General features: G+C 43.8%; 1 protein-coding gene across 4 annotated transcripts in view; it reads right to left on the bottom strand.

The window, feature by feature from the left end:
- Positions 1-22,751, bottom strand: part of ralgps2 (Ral GEF with PH domain and SH3 binding motif 2) — a 72,656-nt gene that overhangs the window by 46,036 nt on the left and 3,869 nt on the right. For all 4 annotated transcript variants that reach the window (XM_083938901.1, XM_083938899.1, XM_083938900.1 and 1 more), the window contains exons 2-5: positions 6,112-6,220; positions 2,858-2,988; positions 2,434-2,541; positions 1,428-1,478 (exon numbers count right to left, since the gene is read on the bottom strand). In XM_083938901.1, the coding sequence (XP_083795027.1) occupies positions 1,428-1,478; positions 2,434-2,541; positions 2,858-2,917 (219 nt within the window). In that variant the 5' untranslated portion in view covers positions 2,918-2,988; positions 6,112-6,220. The remainder of the gene's footprint in view (positions 1-1,427; positions 1,479-2,433; positions 2,542-2,857; positions 2,989-6,111; positions 6,221-22,751) is intronic.

Below are 22,751 nucleotides of genomic sequence, written 5' to 3' on the forward strand. Positions count from 1 at the left end.
ATTAGGCTAATAAAACCCACTTACTCAGTCGGTCAGTCAGTCAAACCAAACCTCAGCACAGGAGTGTGTTTGCATTTATAAACCGTTCAGTCGCCTCTGTGTGAACTTGGCCCGTGCAGTTAAAACGGTGGGGCTGCAGTCCAGACGACGTCAATGAGTTCCCTCTGAGTGAACAAACAGCAATACCCGAAAGACAAGTCCTGACTCAGGAACTTTAATGTTTAGTCTTTTCCATTACTCAGATACAACAACTATTTACAAGACTCCAAAAGGTCACACCACAGAATGACATTGTTATCGTAATTAAATCAAAACGCGGGTCTGGAAATGATATCATTCCAGAGGAGTGTGCTGTCAGCTGAGTAGAGACGCAACAAGTGTTGCACATATGCAGTAGCAGGAGTCAGACTGTACCACACCACACTGGGATGTGGTCTGTATGTTGCTCTTATAAGCCCACAGTGGCCAACCTTAAACACAGGTTATCCATGACCGTTGTCAGGAAGGGCCTAACGGTCCAAAAGAGAAAAACCATGAAATTACACCGGATCTCACTGATGCAACACACAAGGTGTGCAAAGCTGGGTGAGACACAGATCGCCCTTTTTCTGCATCACTACGGCCCTGTTCAGACCTGGCATTAACAAGCGTCTGGGGTGATCGGATCACAAGTGGGAAGCTCTAAGGTTGCATTCACATACCCTCAGGCAGGGATTCGCCACAGGGTTGTCTGGCAGTGAGAGTGTTACTTAATTCTCCCATTTTTGTGACGTTGTGTCGTGTTCTTTAACACTTTCACGTAGCACAAGTAGACTTTATATTTCACAAACACCGTTTTCCATCATATTGTTGTTAATATATCGGCATTCCAGAGCACACATGAGGGCTTCATGTCACGGAGAAAGAGAAAAGAAGAGAGGCGTAGGGATGAGCTTTGTGCTGGAGCTTGTCGCAGGAAACAATCAGCTTCCTTCAGAGGCTCTATTGCACGGAGCATTTTGTGAAGCGGATGTCCGCTGCTCCAGGGACTGGTAGAGGGGGAGTGAAATGTCTATGCGGGTCTCTAAAGCGGAGAAATTTATTTGTACACACGGATTTGGATGAAGTCAGAGCCGATCCGTGTATCTCTACTTCCCCACTCTGTATGCAAATAAACACATTCATCATTTCCATTTGCAAAGACCGAGAGCTCGGTTGTTTTAAACTGGGGGTACACAATAATGCACTTAACGTGCCTCGTCTGCCGAAAAGCAGAAAGAATCAAAACAATAAAGCCTACTCCTTGGTGTGTTCCAGGCAAACCAAATCACCCAGGATGTTTGATGCACTCGTAATATATCTCTCTCAAATTGTGTTGATTTCTCACATTAGATGTCAAAAATGCTTTCAACACCTATCGCCTTTCTACAGATTTGAGAGCAGCTCACCTCTGGCTGGATGGCTTTGAACACAGGAGCATCCATGAGTGTAATCTGGCCCTGGTGGGGACAAAACACAACAGCTGTTAGACTAAATCCTGATTGGGACAAAAAACAGTTAAGAGTTATTATTGTGTACTGGAAAAATCATGATTTGATAAATCTAAGATTAAAATAATAGAAATAAAAACGCTTTAGCTAGAGAGTCTCTTGTTGGGCGTGACAGTGGTCTTTTACTGATTACACCTTCAAACGCCTTGATATGCAGTGTCACGGAGAGATGTGAAATGAAAACACTTGAGGAATAAAGCAGATAAAGAGTGCCCTCTGGTGGTTGAATAGTGGAAATCAGTGGAAATACATCCAATCACTGATCCAAGATTACATGATGAGCAACATGCTTTTAGTGGATTTATGATGGGACAATCCTGAGCAGCGTTTTCCCTCACAACATGGTAAAGCCAATTCAAAAGAAACAAGACTTCTGTTTGTTCACCGTTGCCATGGAAAGTTTGTGCAGAGGCAACGAGAGGAAATCTATCGGTGCCTGCTCGCCACTGCCAGACATCATCAATTATTACTGATCCAAACTCTGACCCCATTTCCCCCGCTATCATCCCATCTCCTCCTGTCTCAAGTCAGCACATCACATTTGTGCTTACTGAACATTTTCTTTTTTTTTAAAAGTCATAGATTCACCAGACAAGGACAGACAGACTTGAAGACACACACACACACACACACACACACACACACACACACACACACACACACACACACACACACACACACACACACACACACACACACACACACACACACACACACACACACACACACACACACACACACACACACACACACACACACACACACACACACACACACACACACACACACACACACACACACACACACACACACACACACACACACACACACACACACACACACACACACACACACACACACACACACACACACACACACACACACACACTTAAACTTCACTTACTGCATATTCTTCGGGGGTGACCTTCAGCACATCAAACACAACAGCATCAAAACTCTTCTTCAAGTCTGAAGAACCCTTATCGCTGAGAGACTCTGAGCTGCTGCTCTTCTACAAACAAACACACAGACACACACAGTTACATTATAAGGTAAGAAGATTTACGGCTGTGTCTGTAAAGAACAAGGTAATCAAACAGAGCAGAGAGGTGAAGTATGCAAGATTAAATAACCAACATGGTGCCGTAGCACGGACGAAAAATCACTGAAAAATGTGTTGACTTCATATTTCACTACATCCTGTCACCTAAGGATAATATTAACAATCAAAAACTAAACTTGCAGTGTTGAAAAGTGCTCGGAGAAGCATGCACAAGATTAGTTTGGAAAAGAGAAGGTGGAGGTGTGGGGAGTGGGCGCGGCCTCACCTCAGAGACTGTAGCAGCGGTGGTGGTGATGCCTGATTGGCCATTAGGTAGGTCCATCATTCCCACACCATCTAGCTCTAGCGCACGAGACCATTCATCCTCTTCAGCTGCAGCAAAGCCCGCCCGGCCCTCTGCAAACACACACAGAATATGCCACAGTGAGTATATGTTTCGCCACACCTTGATGTTCATTACCTGCACATGTCGCTCAGCTTGTAGCTCGTAGCAGCAGCACCACCTACTGGTTAAAATAAGTCGATAGGAGTATTTATCACAGACTTCCAAGTGAACTACTGAACTGAATTTAAGTCAGAAAATCAGTTACGACTGAACTTGAAAATGTAGTGAAAGTGGTGACGGGTTCAGCGATTGTCCCAGCAGGCCTGCAAAAGCTATACGGGCGTGCACTTTCCCAGCATGTCACTTAACTACACAAGAGAGAGAGGACAGGACAGAAGGAGCTTAGGCGGAGCATTAAGAAGAGATCTTCTGTGAAAGGGGTTCGGAGAAAGCAGCTGTCAGTTCGAGCCACAACACTAAACAGCTTACACCCGACACTAGAGCATGACCTGCTGCCACAGACTGAACTTAACTAGTAAACACAGGGACCATTTACGGACTACCAGAGCAGAATATGTTCATCCTGCCAACAAGATTTTCAGAAAATCAAGGTTTATTCATGTCTCGGTCATTCAGTGGTATGTTCTTCTTCCCAAAACTGGAGTTTCAATCGTTTAAGTGGATTAGTTAGTGCAGAGCAGGGGTGGGAATCACAAAGTAACTCAGACACGATATTATTACGGCTGTCCTGAATAACATATTTGAGCTTTGGATGTTTGGTACTAATAAAAAATATCTCACTGAGCTAAAATGCAAACACGGTTACTCCAACACGTGCCTTTCAGTTTAATTACAAGGCTTTTTTCAAGGAGTGCTGCCCAACAGATGAATATCCGAGTAGTTGAATAGTCGGGTCCAGCTCTTGATACTATCATGATGTGTTGCCCACGATAACAATTATATCACAATATAACCATTTTGTGATACACTGCAAGACAATCATCTACGATACATCAAGATAACGGTGTACGGAAACTGAAAAATAAATCCCAAGAAAGGCAAAAAGCGGGAATTGTGTATTTATTCACTGCACTAGTCAGTGTCCATGTGTGCCATCATTCCAATACTTATATAATATGTATAATTTACAGAAAAGTAATAAATGAACGCAAAAAATACACATTTCTCTCCAAGAAAAACAGAAATATTTTGTGCCAGTGAATCGTGAACCTATCGCAAAAGGAAGTAATTTGATTTATGTGTATTGATTTACGAGCGTCTCAGTCCTAATTCATTGTCACTTATTCATTGTCAGTATCATTAAATGAGCAAATATATGAATGAGAACGCCAAATACACCACACAAGCTTCCACAGTCAGTACTCCAGCAGTCAGTAAAATTGCTTACTTTCTTTCACTGAATGTGAAAAACACAAAAAGGTTAATTTAAGCTGTAACTTCTACGACTGAAACAATTATGAATTCTGTGAATCAGAAAATCATTAGCTTCTTTCAGCAGGAGAATCAATTACTAAATGTGGCACAAAGTGCTTTTTAATTGTCTTTCCATTTTCATTTTCACACACAACTAAAGAAAAGCATCATTTGTCAGAAGTCTTGGCTTCTGAAAAAGACACTTCGAGTATCCATATTCGCGTAATATCCCTAAACCTGCGTGTGGAAACACAGCGAGAGATGAGGCTCTGTGTCTATTCATCTTTTCAGCTGAAAGTCTGAATGATTTCCTCTGGGGATGATGTTTTAATATTCCTCAACATTCTTCTCTGCCCATGATTGAGAACACTTCAGAGACTATTCTTTTCCAAAAGCACAGAGACAGTCATGAAAAATAAGGAGCTGCTTAGAGGACTGAGAGCTAGCAAAGGCGTCCCCATGTGTACCTCTGTGCGTGTGTGTGTGTGTGCGCTTGTGTGCGCTTGTGTGTGTGTGTGTGTGTGTGTGTGTGTGTGTGTGTGTGTGTGCGCTTGTGTGTGTGTGTGTGTGCGCTTGTGTGCGCTTGTGTGCGCTTGTGTGTGTGTGTGTGTGTGTGTGTGTGTGTGTGTGTGTGTGTGTGTGTGTGTGTGTGTGTGTGTGTGTGTGTGTGTGTGTGTGTGTGTGTGTGTGTGTGTGTGAGTGTGTGTGTGTGTGTGCGCGTGTCAGGCTCAAACTGAGATTACCTTGCCTTAAGAGCCATTAGAGTTCATTCTGCTCAGCCCCGAACAAACACCGCTACATCATGTCAGCTCCCCTTCCATTGTTTGACAGCAGCGCATAACTATGCAGGAAGCAATAGCCAGTCTGCATTTACAAGTCTGAGTCTGTCTGTTTATAAAGTCGTACATCTGTAATTAACTTACTTCCTGGTCTAATACCCATGCACGTCTTGTTGTTTTGTCTGAGTTGCCTCTGAGCTACGATGTAAAACATCACTTGGGAGTGTTTTCTGCACTGTTTTTAAAGTTGGAGTAAATGCTGCGATAAATGTGAACACACTATAAGATAGGGCTGGGTGATATATACACACATCCTTTAAAACGATATATGAATGTTGATAGTAGATAGTAGATAGATCGTTTCTATCGCAATATCAAAAAAACAGCAGCCAAACTGCGTTATGATTATGATCTGATCCTTGCACGTGGAGGCAAAGCTGGAGGGAACCATAGAGGTGCTAACATGGAGAATGGAGAACACAAAAATAGCTTAACCATGTAGTTGTTTCATATATAGATTATTTTTTTAATTACCAGTAAAACATGTTACGTTGTGGTGATTTTCAGATGTGAAGTTTCTATATCGAGATAGAAGATATTGACTGTAAGGCCCAGCCCTACTACTGTATAAAAGGGCTGCTCAGAACAATAACTATAATGGATAATATAAATATATAGTTTTAAAAACCATTGTAACTGGCTCTGTCCCTCTCTTCACCTGCCTCTATTATGTAAGCTATTTTTTAAGAAACACAATAACGCAGAAAACAAGGAACACGTGGGACTCTGACACAGCTAGAGCGTGCAGCAGGTGTCTGTGTATCTAACACTATGTGCTCCTCTGACTGGGATGTGCACGACTGTGTATGTTTAATAGAAGAAACAGTAAGAATACAACCCTGCAGGCTCACAGACACGTCTGTGCTGCCACCACACCTAAAAAAAAGAAGGCTGTCCTTGCAAAGAAAAGGCCGTACTTACCTACTGTGTGTCAGATGCGCATCATGTTGGAGGTGAAGTTAGCCTGTTGTTCTGTATCGCGGTCCTTGTCTATTGAGACCCGTCTTTCTCTGAGGCTGGCTGCTGCTGTCTGTGTGAAAGAGAACAAAAGGGAGAAACGGTGAGGAAGGAAGAATGGTTCTTCTGAACATGAGGGAAACCCACGCACACATTAGAAACGAACACGGCCAAAGATCCGATAGCTGATCTGATTTGGTGTAAGTGCTTAACAAACACTCAGCCTTTGCATTGATGAGCTCTGTCTGTTTCAGGGGATCTTTGGTGCTGATCGATCTAACGGTTTTGATGACTATGAGCTCACTTGAGACAAAAAAATGGAGGGGGCACTTTGACAGAAGTAACCATGACAACAAACACATTATCAGTAAAGCTTGCCCAAAAGATGGCAGCGGTATAACATTGTATTACTTGCTATTCCAGTATTACCTGGCCTTATTGCTCACCTGAATCCAAATTAAAATATTCACCTTTTAGAAAGTAATAATATTGCACCTGAATTTCAAATGACCACAGCAACACCTGCTTCAACCACACAGTCTCAGAATCGATTAACTGATAAAATGTCAGAAAACAGTGAATCCTTACGGGACACTGTGACATCCTTGAATTACTTGTTTTGTCTAAAACCCAGAGAAATAAAGTTTACCATCACATAAGACAAAGTGTCAACTGAGAAGATGGAACAAGTAAATATTTCGGCAAATTACTTGGACAATAATCGATTATTAGAATAGTTGAAAATACATTTTCCTGTTGATGGACTAATCCATTAATCAATTAGTTTCAGCTGTTTTTGAGTATTAACTAAATCTGGAACCTGTACACTCCCAACTTGAGGTATCCTGGGGCTGTTCTGAACAAATTTCACAGCGTCAACAAGCACAGGTGCAACTCTACAAGCCAATCAAGGGGAAATCCCATCATGCTCTCTGCCTCTAGATCGCATGCCATGACTCACATTAGCCAGCAGGTGTCTCGCTACTCTAAGAGATAAAAGCGCGTGTGTGGGACTGTGGCTGGCTGAAGACAAAGGCAGCATGCTGGCACACAGCAGTTGGCCTTTAGCCGTCAGGTAGGGGCTAAGATCTTGTCATTAGCTCCAGGTTGTAATCACGATGGGTAAGGGTACAAAGCTCACAAGCAGAACAAACAACGGATTAAGATTTCCACTCACCAAAGTAAACTTTAAACCTTTGCTGACATAAGCTTATACATTCTTTCACAGAACACATCTTACAGAGTAAACACCATCCCACAGCTTGATAACAGCCCCGACGAGCAACACATTTTTGTGCAGGTGATGTAGAAAAAACATCTATAGTCTGCGTGTCATTGTCGCGTAACACAAGTGTGGATCTGTCTATACCCTGAGCACTGTAAACACCCTCTGGCAACAGCCCGTTTCTGCTCATTTGCTTTCAGTTTGCTCTCTGTCTGAGCTCCCTTGCTGGTAATGATCCCAACCACCTTGGACCAGTTTATATCGCTTAACTTTGCAGCTTCTTAAGACGCCCACACCTCCAGCTATGCTACTTCAAAAACACAGGGTGAGACAGGGCCCCCTCCTTCCGAGTCACTGCCCTCCTCATCCAATCCTCACTAGCCAGAGCCACTGATGTAAGATCCCCCCCCCAACCCTCTCCTGTCTGTCTCTCTGCTTCTGGCAACGTCCATGCACCTCTGACAGTGAGCTGAGCTGAAATCTGTTGTGTCTGATGACATAATTCCACGTGGTTTCCTCCTCATGATTCGCTCACTGAGGTTCAAGTCCGGGGAATGTTTATAAGCGAAGCTGACGGAATAACGCGAGTAGTGATAAGGTGTGGGAGTGTGTTTTGGATGGGCTGACAATGTTTCGGCGTCAAGAGACTGAAGGGAACATGACAGCAATTAGAGGAGGAAGCCGAGAATAACAGAGGAAGAGTGACAGAGAGTGGAATGAGTCGTGTTGGAGCTTTCAGCCGAGGATGTGTCGCTGCGAAGCTAAATGTGACTCATGACACTTCGGACCTCTCTCTCTCTCTCTCTCTCTCTCTCTGCAATCGGCTGCCTCTCGCTCCCTCCATTCGTGTTGTGACACTGAGTTTTGACATTCACATTCATGCAGTTCAAACACAAAAGGGTGCTGGCAGCCTTGTTACTGAAGGGCACAATAGAGCACAAGTGTTTTGGTGTGTCGTCACACACATGCCGGCATATTTGTGCATGTGACAACACATTCCACATCCTGCGCTGACCTTTTTACATTCCTGTCTCCAGTGGCCCCGAAAACAGGTCACCACTATCTCTGTTCTGCATGTCCTCTGTCCTCCTTACGCTCATCTCCTGTCCTATTCCTCTTCACCTGAACCTCATTATTTTACATTAATGTCTGTCTTTACACGAGAAGTCTGTTTGGCTTCATGGACAGAAAGGATATTACCCAGGAGGTAAACATATCAGAGGGCATAGAGTGCATATATGTGTGTTTCTAGCAGTCAAAGTAACAATAATACTAGGAGCAATTATGATTAAATGGTCAATTCATCAATAAGCTGATCGACAAAATCAATCTGAAACTATTTTGATAATCGTTTAAGTGATTTTCATGCATTTACGGGTGGTAATGCACGTAAACTTTCCCATTAGCCTTCTCTTGACCAACATCTGTGAGAGCAGCTGTTTTCCCCCGTGGCACAGCTTTTTGATGCGCGATGTATAATGAAATGTTTAGAATTCATTATTCTGCGGTAACCATGACTAAACTGTGGCAGTGCATCACAGACGGCCCTATACAGAGGAAACACTTGAACCTGGCATTCAAAGCATAAGACTGCTCCATGCCTAAATATATATATATATGTATGTATATGCACACGTTTGTACTCACATGCAAACATGAATACATGTAGAATCACTCCTCCATCTCAGTCCTAACATGAGGCACAGGCTACCGCATGGGCAAACATTAACAAAGGATTAGACTGTTTTCAGTGTGTGTGTGTGTGTGTGTGTGTGTGTGTGTGTGTGTGTGTGTGTGTGTGTGTGTGTGTGTGTGTGTGTGTGTGTGTGTGTGTGTGTGTGTGTGTGTGTAGTGTGTATGTGTGTGTGTTCCCTTTACAGAACTGAACCTCAAGTTCAGGGAGAGATCACAAGATGTGAGACTGTGAATAAAGGATCAGACATGTGAGATTTGTGTAACGTTCAGAATTAACGGAGCGCTGTGTGACAGCTTTGACAACTCTGCCAGTCCCTGCCTGCAGCGCTGCAGGCCTCGCTTCTCAATCTGCTCCCACTGTGTGTGAGAGCACCATGAGTGTCGCTCTCCTCGTATGCTCGCATCAAGTCTCGTAGACCTCAAAATTATGAACAGAGTACAGGTAAGAGCCCTGCCTGGCCTTTTCCCCAGGTTCTTCTTCTGCTCCACTTTCTCATTAAATGTACAGTACCCCTTCACCTTCACTGTCACTGTCTGTATAATTCAGGCACTACTACAGACACGTGCTTTCTGTTTTACCTGGCAGCGGCAGGGCTTGGTGCATTTTGAGAAGCATGCCGCAGATGCACCAAAGTCAGGGAACCAAAGTAGGTCAGTGTGTTGAGCTGAGCAGTGAGAAGTCTGACAGCCCTCTTCTTCTCTTTAGTACAGACAAACACACACACACACACAGTAAGGCCATTCACACCATTAGGAGCAGTAGGACTTCAAAGTCAAGCAGGTATCTTTTAGGCAACTTATCTCTGCACTTTATTGTAGTAGGCCACATTGTCATATGAAGGGAAGACACGACTGGGCTAAACCAAGGTGAAACCTCCAGTGCTGGAAAATGAAGCCAACAGGGAGGTGCCAAGAGCTGCAGTTCCTTGAATAGCCACTTGAGGCTGCCTCCAAAATCATGTAAATTCCTATAGACCCCCTCCCATGTTATAATGTACGACTTTAGAACAGAAATAAATGTGTTTACAGCCTGGTACAAAAAACAGTTTTGGTCTCTACAGCCAATTCCCCTGTTCATGAAAACTGTACAGAGGAGAATTTTAATATAAATCGCCTGTATACAAGTTAAGACAAAACCCCCTTTACCACCTTGTACAACATTTCAAAGCAGGAATAGCATTTAAGATATGAAATGTGGTTCTACTCATCTTCTCCTAATCCAGCTTTTCCCTCAGTCCTGTTTCTACGGGAAGAAAGAGAAGACCCATACGTCCAAGATTGGTTCTAACTTTTGCAGAGCCCGTTAATCACCACAGAGCAAGTCGGTGGTGATTCAGTAATGCTCTGGTATCAGAGATTAGATCCAGGCTCTATCTGACCCCGAGCTCAAGTCCAGCCCCCCCAGAGAACACTATTGATCTGGAGCTAAGAGGGGCCGGATTGATCACACATACTCTCTAATAACCTTCACATATGCACAGAAACAGCATGTGGCTGCATGTCACAGCGGTTCGATATACACTGCTTTCACTCAGCAGGTTGGCTGTTCACACAGAGGTTGGTGGCACTGCCTGCAGAGGGACGACCGTGTGTGCATGTTTGCATGTTGCTGTCGAGGGAACATGACCAACAAGGCCTTCACAACATCGCTTAACATGCCGCTGATGTTCAGATCCTCGTGGAGGTCCTCTGAGTGGACAGAGGCAGCGAAGAGTTTTCATATTTTGAGTATATCTTTATGAAGGGCAGAAGAACACTAACATCTGTACATAAAAACTAGGATGGTAAAGGGTAAATGGACATCTTCTGACTACTCAAGGGCGCTTTCACAGTGTTTGTCACATTCACCCATTCACACAGACATTCACACTGATGGCTGTGGACATCTACATACTATCTAATCTAGCCATTCACACCACATTTACACACCCATGCGCAGCACGGGGAGCAATTTGGGGTTCAGTGCCTTGCCCAAGGACACTTCGACATGTGGACCAGAGGAGCTGGGGATCGAACTGCAGATGTCTCGAATGGAGGACGACCCACTCTGTCACTGAGCCACAGTCACCCCTCAAGTGTCTAAATTTCCATTTTAAATAGAAAAAGGATTAAACTGAGCTTTTGATTTCAATTATCGAAACCCAAAGCATGATTGGCGACTGGCAAAGAAAATGTTAAAGCCACAAAACTACAAATCAATCGTCTCACAACGGCAAAGACATCATGGCTGAAAATAAATGTTTAAATCAAAAATTGCATCGAATCATGACCTCAAAACCATAGGTCTAATCACATCGTGGGTTTGAAGAATCCAGACACCCCAAACAACATTCACATGTTCCATTTGCTCACATTTTGAATACCAGTTTTTGCCAAAGGCTCTCCAACTTTCCTCTCAGGAAAACCGGGTGCTTCATCGTTTTAACCCTCACACACAGAACAGGTTTATAATTCTGAGAGATCACATGGTTTGCCAACAGCTTACATCACATGCCGGCCTCCCCGTTGCTTAGCAAATTGGGCTCAATCAACACAGAAAACACACACACACAACAGGAAGTGAGAGGATGTCTCTACATTACAAATACACTCATCCTTCCAGAAAAGACTGCATATATCTGAATTATCAGAGCAGCATGATGAAAAAAACTATATAATGGTGCCATATCATTTCGCACTAAAAGCATTTTTTAGAAAATCAATAGGTAATGAACCCAGTGACACAACAGAGACTCAACAACCCCGACGCTGAAGCAGCTGTGCTCTACCCTCGAACATACTGAGAGCCATCATGTCATGAATATTTAGCCCTGTCTGTGGCTGGAAATAAGTATGATCTTGTGGGAAAACAGAGCACCCAAGGGCATAGTGGTTCTTCAAAAGCATGAGATGAAGCACACAAAAATGTGGAATTATCTTACTTTGAACCTTAAAATATAAGTGCAGTGTTTCTCTACATCAAAGCACTGTTTTGCACTTGTCCAAACCATCTTACTTTTATTATGGTCCTATGGAAAATGAACATTTCTACATTACAACACTAATTTGATACAGTTGTTGCTGGTTCTGATCAGCTGACAAGACAGAACAGAAGCCATGATGCATGCTACAGGGATATTTGACTAACTTTATCCAGGTCTGTGTCATGGCAATGTGTGCACTCTGTTCAGATGGATGGTGGTTGGCCTGTTTCAGAGGCAGAACACGCCCACCCGTCAGATTTTAGCATATCTAAGAGGCTCCGTTCCGCAGCGACCTCCGCTACTGCCGACACGGACACAGACATGACACAGACCAGGATTGAAATCAGCAAAATATCTCTTTAAGTAGACACAAACGCACAAACACATACCTCACACACATAGTTTAGCTAGAAGTGTATACCGTGTTTGTGAAATTCCACTTGTTCTAAATCGGTGTAGCGGCAGCAGCTTGCACCGCGGGGTGTGATTAGGCCTTATTTTAGATACACTTGCCTCTCTCTCTCTCTCTTTCTCACCCTCTTTCTTCCTTTCTCCCTCGGTCCCTACAGCTCTCCGGGTTGATAATTAGAGCTCAGGCTGTAGAGACAGGCTGCTCAGTCCCCACCTTCTGTCTTTTCTCCTGGCACATCCCCCGGTGACACAGACCCACTTGGTGCGGCTCTCACAGACCTAGATAACGCCTACCTTCTAACGCACAACATACAGTGAGAAGCAGCGATCAAATTGAATTATACTGTAAAATAATTACTCCTGCCAAGAGTCAATGAAAAGACCCAACTGGTCTTGATAACAGTATCTGGTTATTCTTCAAGTGAACCGGAGAGAGGCTGTGGTGCCAAGCTTGTGAGTAGTGGCATGTGGCAGGGCCCCAGAGCAGCAGCCTGTCACGTGTGGGCAGAGCACTGGCCTACAGTTTGTGAGTATGTCTATCTATGTGTGTGTGTGTGCTGGTTTCAGCTTGATTTGTGGCCCAAATGGGAACGGGCAGGCGGCCCAGCTCAAGTTCAACTCTACTGCTGAAGACTAGGCGACCTGAGCGTGGTGACAGATGAGTGCCGGGGAGGAGGAGGGGGAGGAGAGAGAGGAAGTGGAGGAAGTGCAAAGCTGGCAGGAGCACTGATGTCTGTGGTCATTCCCTGCACGGACTATTAACAAGGAAAGGGCAGGCTAACAATACAGGGCAACTGAGCGGTCAGTCAGAGCAGCTATGTTTAGAGGAAACTGATACGATCTCTATGTCTTCCTGTATGAGTCTCTGAGGATTGGCACGAGTCGAACCCACAACAGTAAAAACTCTTCATGGAGACTGAGCAAAAGTCAATTCAGGATACAGAGGTGACGCCATGTGCCACTTAAACACACAAACCCACAAACCCATGACTCTTTTATGGACAAAACAAGAGAGCGTGCAGGGCTCCAGACTAGGAGCACTGTGGCCCCCAACTGAAAATTGGAGTGCAACCAGAAATTTTAGGGGCGCACCCAGTAAATCAATGATAAATGCAGAAATTACAATGTGCTGTTTCAAATGTCAAACGTCATAGAATTGCAGACGTTATTGGTAATGTTTAAAGCTAGAAACAGAATTCTACCAGAGGACATACGAAAAGTTGTTTATTTTTACATCAGAAAATGCAAATCATTAAAAACACATTAAAACAAATGTGCTTATCTGTTAAAGGGGTAAAACTGTGGAATTCCCAGGAGGATGAATTAAAAGGTTGGCAGAATATTTTTCAATTTAAAAGATTGTTTTAACAAAAAGCATTGAATCATATAAACTTGATGAATAGCTGGACGCACGTATTGTATAAACTGTTATATGTGTTTAGTATTTAATTTGGTGATAACCCAGGGGAGATCATCACTTGTGTGTATTCTGTTGAAAAGGGGCAGACAAATGTGTGAATGATGTAAAACCTGAATAGCATACTGATCCATCAATGTAATTCAGCTCCAACCATGCAACTTGGCTGTCGTTGGGATCAGAGTCTCACTTTGCGACAACATGCCATCCTCTTTGTGAAGGTACGTACACTTTTTGTTGATTTTATGACATACTGACAGCATCCATGTGTATAATATCACGTTAATCATATTAATGATACTTTGGACATCTGTATCAGTATATTTTTTAACATTATAAAGCTGCAGACTGATGAATGATTGGAGGAGGTTGATTGAACTTTTCATTGAAATATCTCAACGACCTCTAGCTAGTATAACTAAAGTAGTTACGCAAACCGGTTTACTGCTAATAAAGAAAAACTACAAAAGCGACAAGGAAGTGTAAACACAGAGAATATTAGAAGGAAGCGATGTTAGCATGTTGTTTCTGTTTATGAGTTAGTTTTATACAAACTGAACGGCCCGTGAAGAGCGGTAGCTACTCGGAGCAGTTTGGACAGACAGCAAACTTCCAACAGCTGCTGTTGCGATTGTTAACAATTTAATGAGAAATAGGTTTGAACGAGATTGTAACCCACCAAATATAAATCACATCATAAGATTCCCACATTTAGCATTTGGCCCCCCAAACAAGCTGGTGAATCATAAAATCATAACCATAATTACACTATGGACTTTGTGAGAGCAACAATTATTGAGCAGATTTTGGTTCTTTCCACTGATTATCTTTGCGTTATGAAGGTTCGAGAGTCACACTTTAAAAAAGAAAACCTTATATTTTCTTGTACCTATCAGTTTGTGTTCTCCCCGTTTATGTGTACAGAGACAAACATGTGTGTCCTGTGTCTCTATTACATAAGCGTGAACACATCTTCCCTCTCTTACAGCCAAAGGCCCTGCATATCAAGAGGATTGGGCAAAACATGGCTCATTCGCCTCCTCATTGACGGTCCCACAAAGGCAGGCAGGAAGCATTTCCGGGGAGTGAGTTCCGGGTGGGCCCTCGGGGCTTTCGAGCGAGACACGGACTTAAGAGACATGACATGCTGCAACCTGACAAACCATACAATTATGCAAGAGCAAACACACACATCTACAGTCCTGGGACAACAATACCTTCTTTCTAGACAGAACAAACTGTACATTCAGGCACAGGAAACTGACTGTGGTATAGAGAGAACTGACAAACATCAAGCTGTAAAGCCAAGAAGTCATACGGTCTTAATGTTTCTTTAATGTTTCCTTCTTCATTTCATCCCACATGCACACACACTGTAGCCATCTTGTGGGAGGACTGCTTGCTCATTGGTCCTTCCAAGGTCATCCCTGCAGCTGAACTCGGTCTGAGATACAATACTTTAAGAGATAGTTTTATGAGGTAGCATGAGATTAGAAAAGGTCAGAGCAGCTCCATGGAAAAAACAGAGGGAGTGCTTCTCATCCTGCTGTATTTTACTATCTGTCCATTTTTTAAGTGCAATCTCCGAAGTCCTCCATTCCTGAGATAAAACCGTGCAATCTACCATCTCCCCTGCAATGAACTAATCCTCCTCCATTAAATTATTCTGTCCTCTTTTAGTTTGGCCTACTCTGCTCAGATACTTGACCCGAAAGAGCAGAGCGCCAGCCAATACCGAAACGCAGACTCTGCAGTGTCTTTAAAGGAAACATAGTGTAGGCGAGCTATGGTTAGTTTTACTTGTGAGCATTTAGTTGTAAGATTAGTTTTGATCCAGAACTACAGTCGCTTTGAACCTGCTTAACTGAGCAAGACTGAGATAACAGGCCTCCAGTACAGCTTACCACATGCTCACACACACACACACACAAAGCACTACACGCATGACTTCCTCTAACACGGCATTGCCCTGTCTCCAGGGCCCGATAAAACGACCAATTACAACTTAAAACACAAAGGGAGTTCTGCTTAGAGGGGAAGCGCAGGGGAAGGATTGATTAAGGGGAGAAGGAGTGGGAAAATAAAGCCACTTTCACATATAAACCCCGGAAAATATCAGGAGAATCAGGTGCGGAAAGAGTTCAGAGTTTCTCTTTCTCTGTTGACGTTTGAATCCTTTCTGACAGAAGTTCCCGAATCTCGTCATCTCCCCAGTTTGTTGGTGTCCTTGTGTTAATCACCCCTCTTCTTCACCGTCAGAGGTTTGTTTTGCTAATTCAACCCCATGGATATACCAGAGAATAAGCAGCTGCATTCCCACATGGGCTCACATGGAGCTTACGCAGTCTTTGTACTAGGGAGCCGACAGGTTAAACTTCATTTGATATCCGGTCTGACTGAATCAAGATATTGGGAGTTCACACATAGAGCCCTGCCAGTTAATGTCTGGATAATTTCAGGTTTGCAGTGTGTGAAAGGGGCTCAAGTGTGACAACTTCCAACATTTGTTTTCAGCAGAGGAGCAAGTAGAAGTAAACAGGGTTTAATCCAGGAAAGTTGTGTCCAGCGGCCACGCAGCAATTTAAATTCTCCAAAATGAGAATAGCTGGTCCACCTTAAAAAAGGTCAGTACACCTTAAGTGAGTCTGGGCTGAAGTTGTGTCTGTGTGACGTGTTTCTTATTCACGACAAATATATAGCTATAAATTTACGGATAACTTCAAACTCGGCGTCACAAACACACAGGCTCTCTCTCACACACACTTGCTAAGGTTACACTCGTTTACGTGCAGTTTAAAAACCTGATTATACCCGAGCATACCCCGGTTACTTAAACACTATAACCCGGGTAAAATCAGGGTTTTCATACCCCGATTAACAGACCAAGAGAACTCCTTCGGTCCCCCCCGAGTATTCATGCTTTAAACAGCGTTCTCTGGTTATTATCGGGTTTCTTGTCTGCGCACGCTCAGCACTCAGTGGCGGTGGCTTTTGACTCAGAAACAGAATAAACCAGGAAGCAACGGCCCCAAAAACAACATGAGAAAAACAACAATAATAGAGCGTTACCTTCAAAACAGAGGGAAGACTTTGCAAGTAACATTACCACCAAAAAGGCCTGTTTCGGTCGTAATTCTGTCAAAAAGTTGGCCATTTGGGATTTTGACAACGGTGAACCTGAAAAGTGCCACCTACTGTACGGGAGGAAGATTTACTGTCATTTTCACTTTCATGTATACGAGGGGAACTTCAATAATCCGGTCATTCCCTTAACCAGGGTAAGGCCATTTTTGGGCGACTGATGTGCATGTAAACATACTGATGGGCAGGAACCCTGGAGAACCAAAACTGCAACCAAACTGACACCCAAAGCTGGTCAAAGAGGGACATGAAACACACACACACAGTTGTTTGCTCTGAGAGTTCACTAGGTCGGAGGTCACATGGGGGAATTAAACATGACACCCGCACACACACGGGGGTCAAGAGAACACACAGGAGAGAAACAGGGGTTAGAAAGAGCAGAGAAGGATATCAGATCTCTTAAGAAAATAAAACTGGACGCATCTACTTCACGACAGAGGAAGAAACAGAGAGACAAAGGCAAAATGTGATGAGAACAGACAGGTTTTTGCCTATTGTGGCCATGACGGCCTCGCTTACTAATACTGTGACTTACTTACTGTTTCCACCTGATAGCAGCAATAAAAGATTGATTCTTTCAACTTTCCCTGAAGGCAGAACAATGTTACACTGTGTGCTTCTTCCACTTAGGGTGTGTGAGCGTGTGTGTGCCTGTGTGCCTGTGTGCCTGTGTGTGTGTGTGCCTGTGTGTGTCTGTGTGTGTGTGTGTGTGTGTGTGTGTGTCTGTGTGTGTGTCTGTTTGAGGGAGAGCGAAGCAAACCGAGCCTGCATCGAATGGAAGAGCAACAGCTGAGACTGGAGAAACAGCTGTATCTCTTCAGTGCATGCACTCCTCCCCTCCCCCTCACCCCCTTAATGAGCCCCTCACACCCCTTTTCTGACCCTCCTCTCCCACAGAGCCGCATGCCCAGGGGCTACACTCGTGTCACAGACACACAATGCCTGAGTTACACAGGCACAACTGGTTTGAGCCTCTGTTCTCCTCTCAGAGGACAAGTACGGACAGGATGCATGCGCTACTAAACATTCATCTATTGACTAAAAATAGGAAAGACATTGTTTCCAGTGGCAGTGTCAGCCTCCCTCTACGCGTCCCAAAGACTCCCAGCTTTGTCAGATTCCAACTAAGACACGAAAGGAAACCAAATACATATTCAGGTTATGCCTTCACACACGAAGCATAATCAAATTCAGGCCTTTCCGTCAAGTCTTTTTCTGTACTTGTCACTTTGTCAGTTGCCAGTCTCTTAAGGCAGACACGCCGAGCCAACTGTAACCCTGTTTTTTTGCAGCGTGCCCCGCACCATTGCATTAGTTGGCCATGGCGGCTATTTTTCGTCCTATTCTGCAAGTTGAAGTGGACATCAATTTACCACCACCGCCTGCTGCTATGGAGAGTTCATTCTTTTCACACAGGTGACGTGAGGCGACACAACAGCTTTGGTCGTCGTTTTGTATTTACATCGGCTCGGTGCATCCCTGCCCTTACACGCAGAGAGCTTGGTTAATGCAGTAGCAACGGTCACATCTGTAAACGAGCCTACTTCCACTTGTTTTGACGGACTGTTGAATTTGAAATGCCGGAAACTCAGCATAAATATTGCAAAAATCCTTTATGCTGACATTAAACATTAAAACAACCTATGAGCAGACAAAAACACCACCTGTTATGTGTGGTTGGAGGAAACAAATTCATTCATGAAACTTGCATAAACGCCATATTATGTGGGAAGATGTGTCTGTATAGCTTTAACTCTTGGAGCGTCGCATCTTCTTATTCTTATTCAAATAGTAATAAAAGGACATTTTTACTTTCTTTGCCAAATGTTCTTAAATTAACTTCTAAGACAAAGTACACTTGGATGTAAACACACTGTCCTCCTGTTAATATTACATCTGAATTGTGTCTGGAATAAGCACAAGAGTTTCGTTGTACTCTTATGTAAGGTCAGATGACATTTAATACAGATTCGGTGTGAATATAATGAATTAACACCCGGTATGACAGTTGGTGATGTAAAGTGTGTAAGTGTAGGCATGTGAGTGCAAGCCTCTGTCTGCATGTCAAGACGCGACCGGTGGGAAACCTGACAAAGGAGACAGGAAACAGGTTGTCTCAGTCACACACACACACACACACTTCTAAATGGATTCTTTGAGATGACCCAGAGAAAGACATCGTCTTTAAGACATGAATCATCCCTATTCATACATCCAAAAGAGCAGGATGGTGAAAGGCAGACATGAGAGCAGGACAGGTGCGGAGGCTATAAAGCCCACAGTGTCCCAGAGACGGGCCTGTCTGGTGGTAAGAAAAGAGTCAGAAAGAAAATGTTGGAGAGCAAATGGAAGAAAGAGAAAAAGGAGGACAAGAGATGGATTAATGTTTGTCTTTACCTGATCTATTGTCTTTGGCAGGGTTCAGGACCGAGTTCAGAAAGTTTCCATGACATAGCCAAGGCTCGGCTCTCTCTGTTAGGCTCCAAAGCCAAAACACTCAAGAGTTCAGACAGATAGATGAGGCTGTGTTGTGGGACCACAAAGCCTCGTCTCTGATGCAGAGGTGGTTTAGGACAATGTGTAGGGGAAGTGGAAGGGTGCGGCATCTCTGTTTATGTACAATTGGGCCAGTGGGGGGGTTATGGTGAGGTCCTCATTCTTTATCTGTAGAACAAAACAGCTCCCAATAGCAATTTTACTCAAAACACCTGAGAACACACTGGTCCAGTTCAGAGAGAGCAGAAATCATACCACTTACAGCTCAGGCATGTTTTAAATGCAAGTGTACTCACCTCAGCTAGAGATCGGTTTCTAGAGGTCTGAGGAGGGAAGTTATGAGTCATGGTGTGAAGGATGATGCTGGAAATACGCTCGGTTGCTCCTTACTTATTTAGTACAATCTGTCTATTATTGTCTCGATTCATTGTTCTATCTATATAATGTCATAAAGGGTGAAAATTGTTTCCTAAAGCCCAAGATGATGTCTGTTTTGTGCACGGCTCAAAGATATTCAGTTTACTGTCACAGAGGAGTACAGAAAACAGTCTGAGAAGCTGAAATCAGAGCTAATATTTCAGACTTTCCGGCGTAGCCAGCGGATATCCAGGCCAAGACTTCCTCTTCCCTGAGAGAAGGCATCTCTATAAGCAGATAAATGAATATGAATGCAGACAAATAATGACCAAAAAGCTAAACGGCCTACGTATGAAAACCAGACGGCTTCCACTACCCAAACCGTGTCCTGTTGCCTCCAGATCCTACATTCCTTTGCAGAATCTGAATTCCACATTTGGTCCTCAAATGACGCTTTCTTTGGGGAATAAATTCCACACTATGCGACAGCGTCAGGACAAAGGAGGCAAAAGACCCGCCTGAAAGTGTCAGGTGGAACGGGATCCTCATAGCTGACATTCTGCATGCCTTAAACAGGCGGGGCCCTTTTACTTCAGCCATGTCCCTAAATTCACCTTTGACCCCCTCCTTATGACAGCAAAACACCTACAACTTGACACATCAGCCAGATGAGCTGAGCTGTAATTGTCGACCATAAACTACATGGATTAAAAAAACAAGCATAAATAAAAATAGATCCACGTCCAGGTTAGTTGAGACATTACCACTTTACCTTGAACCAGCATAACAAATAGCCAGACAACAACCTGCTCAATACAGAGCGGTCTTTCCACCTCTGTTCACAGTCAGAGGGAGCGTGCGCTACGATTCAGGAATAAAGTTTTACAACAGGCACGGAGTCGAGTTTGCATACGACCGAAATAGTGAAAACATATCAGTAGAACCATGTGTGGTTAGTGATCCTGATTTATCCAACAGGGTTATCGTCATTTGGCAAAGAAATGTTTCAAGTGAAGAACTGGCCTACCTGAATATAACAAGACAGAGACCACATTGGGAAGACCAATATTTCAAGACCAGCTGAAACTACACAATAAAAAACACACACACACACACACGCACACGCACACACACAGTGTCACATGAGCTCGGGGAAGCCACAGGGGTTTCCTCTAACTTTTTGAAAAATCAGCATAATCCTGAATTCAAACCTCCATGTGATCTTTGATCCACCGACCGTTGCACTCAAAGTAAAAATTATTTAAACTATGACCTCGGATGTGGCACAACCAATGAGATAACAGCTGTATGTAGTGAATAGGCGTCTGTCTCCGCCCTATCTTAGGCTATCACCCCTAGAAATGTTGTGACGTTTAAGTATCCATGTAGTACTCGGTGTTTTATCAAATCCTGTATCCAGCTGCACGTTTAAGAACTAGCATCAACAGGCCGGCAAGGACAGAAAGAGATGTTTTAAAACAACTAAACGTATTCTGCATTGTGACTGGCAGTCAGGGCGAAAGAGCAGCTTTGACAGATGAAGTCAGAAGAGATCTGCTTCTTGATTCAGAAGATGAACCATTATGATTCAACAGAAGTGTATACAACCAGGAACTGTTTTGGGTCAGGTTTTTCCTGATCAAATACACTATACGGGGAAGATTCAGGTACGCTTTGTGTACGTTATGGAAAGTTTGGCTCATTTATATGAAAGAGAAGTGTTTACACTCAATTGGGATTTTGAGGGAAGTGATTTGTTTTGTAAAAGGTCTAGAAAGTCAGGTACAGTATTGACACCCGTGATCTCATATGAGACATATTCACAAAAGTCCCCAGAGGACGAGAAGAGGGGAGGGCGGAGGAAGCAGGAAGTGGGGGTTTGTGGTTGAGTGAATGTAGTGTTGAGGCGTTGTGAGGGATATCACCTAATAATAACAACAGCACAGAATGAATCTTACGTGGCCAAGACAGGTCTAAAATAGCATCACAACAAGAAAGCAACATGAAAAAGAAACTGAGAGTGAAGTAACACAAAGGAGAAGCTAGGAATGAGAGAGGAGAGGGGGGCAAGTTGCGCAGCGGTCGACACGTGTGTAGCCGTCATGTGTGAGCCACTCCCATTAGTGGTTAAAATCAGGCTAAAATTTTCTCAAAGCTCCAGCCCTCCTGCCGCCTCCTCGGCCTATTGTGGTGGGCGTTCAGCAGGGTGTGTGTCTGCCTGTGTGTAAGAGATTGAGCAATCAATCAAAAGCTTCAACATCGTCTGTGTCCGCTGGCTGCTCTCTTTGGACTCTACTTCTCGTTAACAATAACTGTGATTACAACACAGCAGGAACCACATGGCAAACACACTCAACAATAAGGAGAGGCAGTTCTGCACTACTTCCTCAAATGCTGTGGAGAACAAAAAAAAGGCCCATTGCTCAATCGACGCAGTGAAACGTAGCGTCCGCTTCTGAGATTTCTGGAGTGAAAGCCAGGACGTGCATCATCCTCGTCTTTTATCTTCCTCCTCACACATACGCACACAGTCAGGTGCTAGCCAAGCTCACGTCTACAACACCCACTTCACCCGACTGCCAGGAACATTAGAAACACCTCATATATAAAAGTAGTTGTACAATATCATTATCAGTGTCTCAAAACAACTTGTCAAGCGCAGAGGCCTTTTACATGACTCCCACCAGTGACAGAGAAGTTGGATGACTTTGTGGAGTTGACGTGAAAACCAGAGCAGAAATGAACACAGATAACCAGCTCTGTGTTTGCACTTGCAGTGACTGAGCCAAGGCTGGGAAGTGTGACGACATGTGACTTCGCAGTTCCATCTGTGCTGAATGGATGTGCCAGACACACGCATAAAGTTGCCCTGGCAACTGAGAAATAGCGCTGGTTG

This window comes from Echiichthys vipera, assembly GCF_963691815.1.
Source record: "Echiichthys vipera genome assembly, chromosome: 3".
Lineage (NCBI taxonomy): Eukaryota > Metazoa > Chordata > Actinopteri > Perciformes > Trachinidae > Echiichthys > Echiichthys vipera.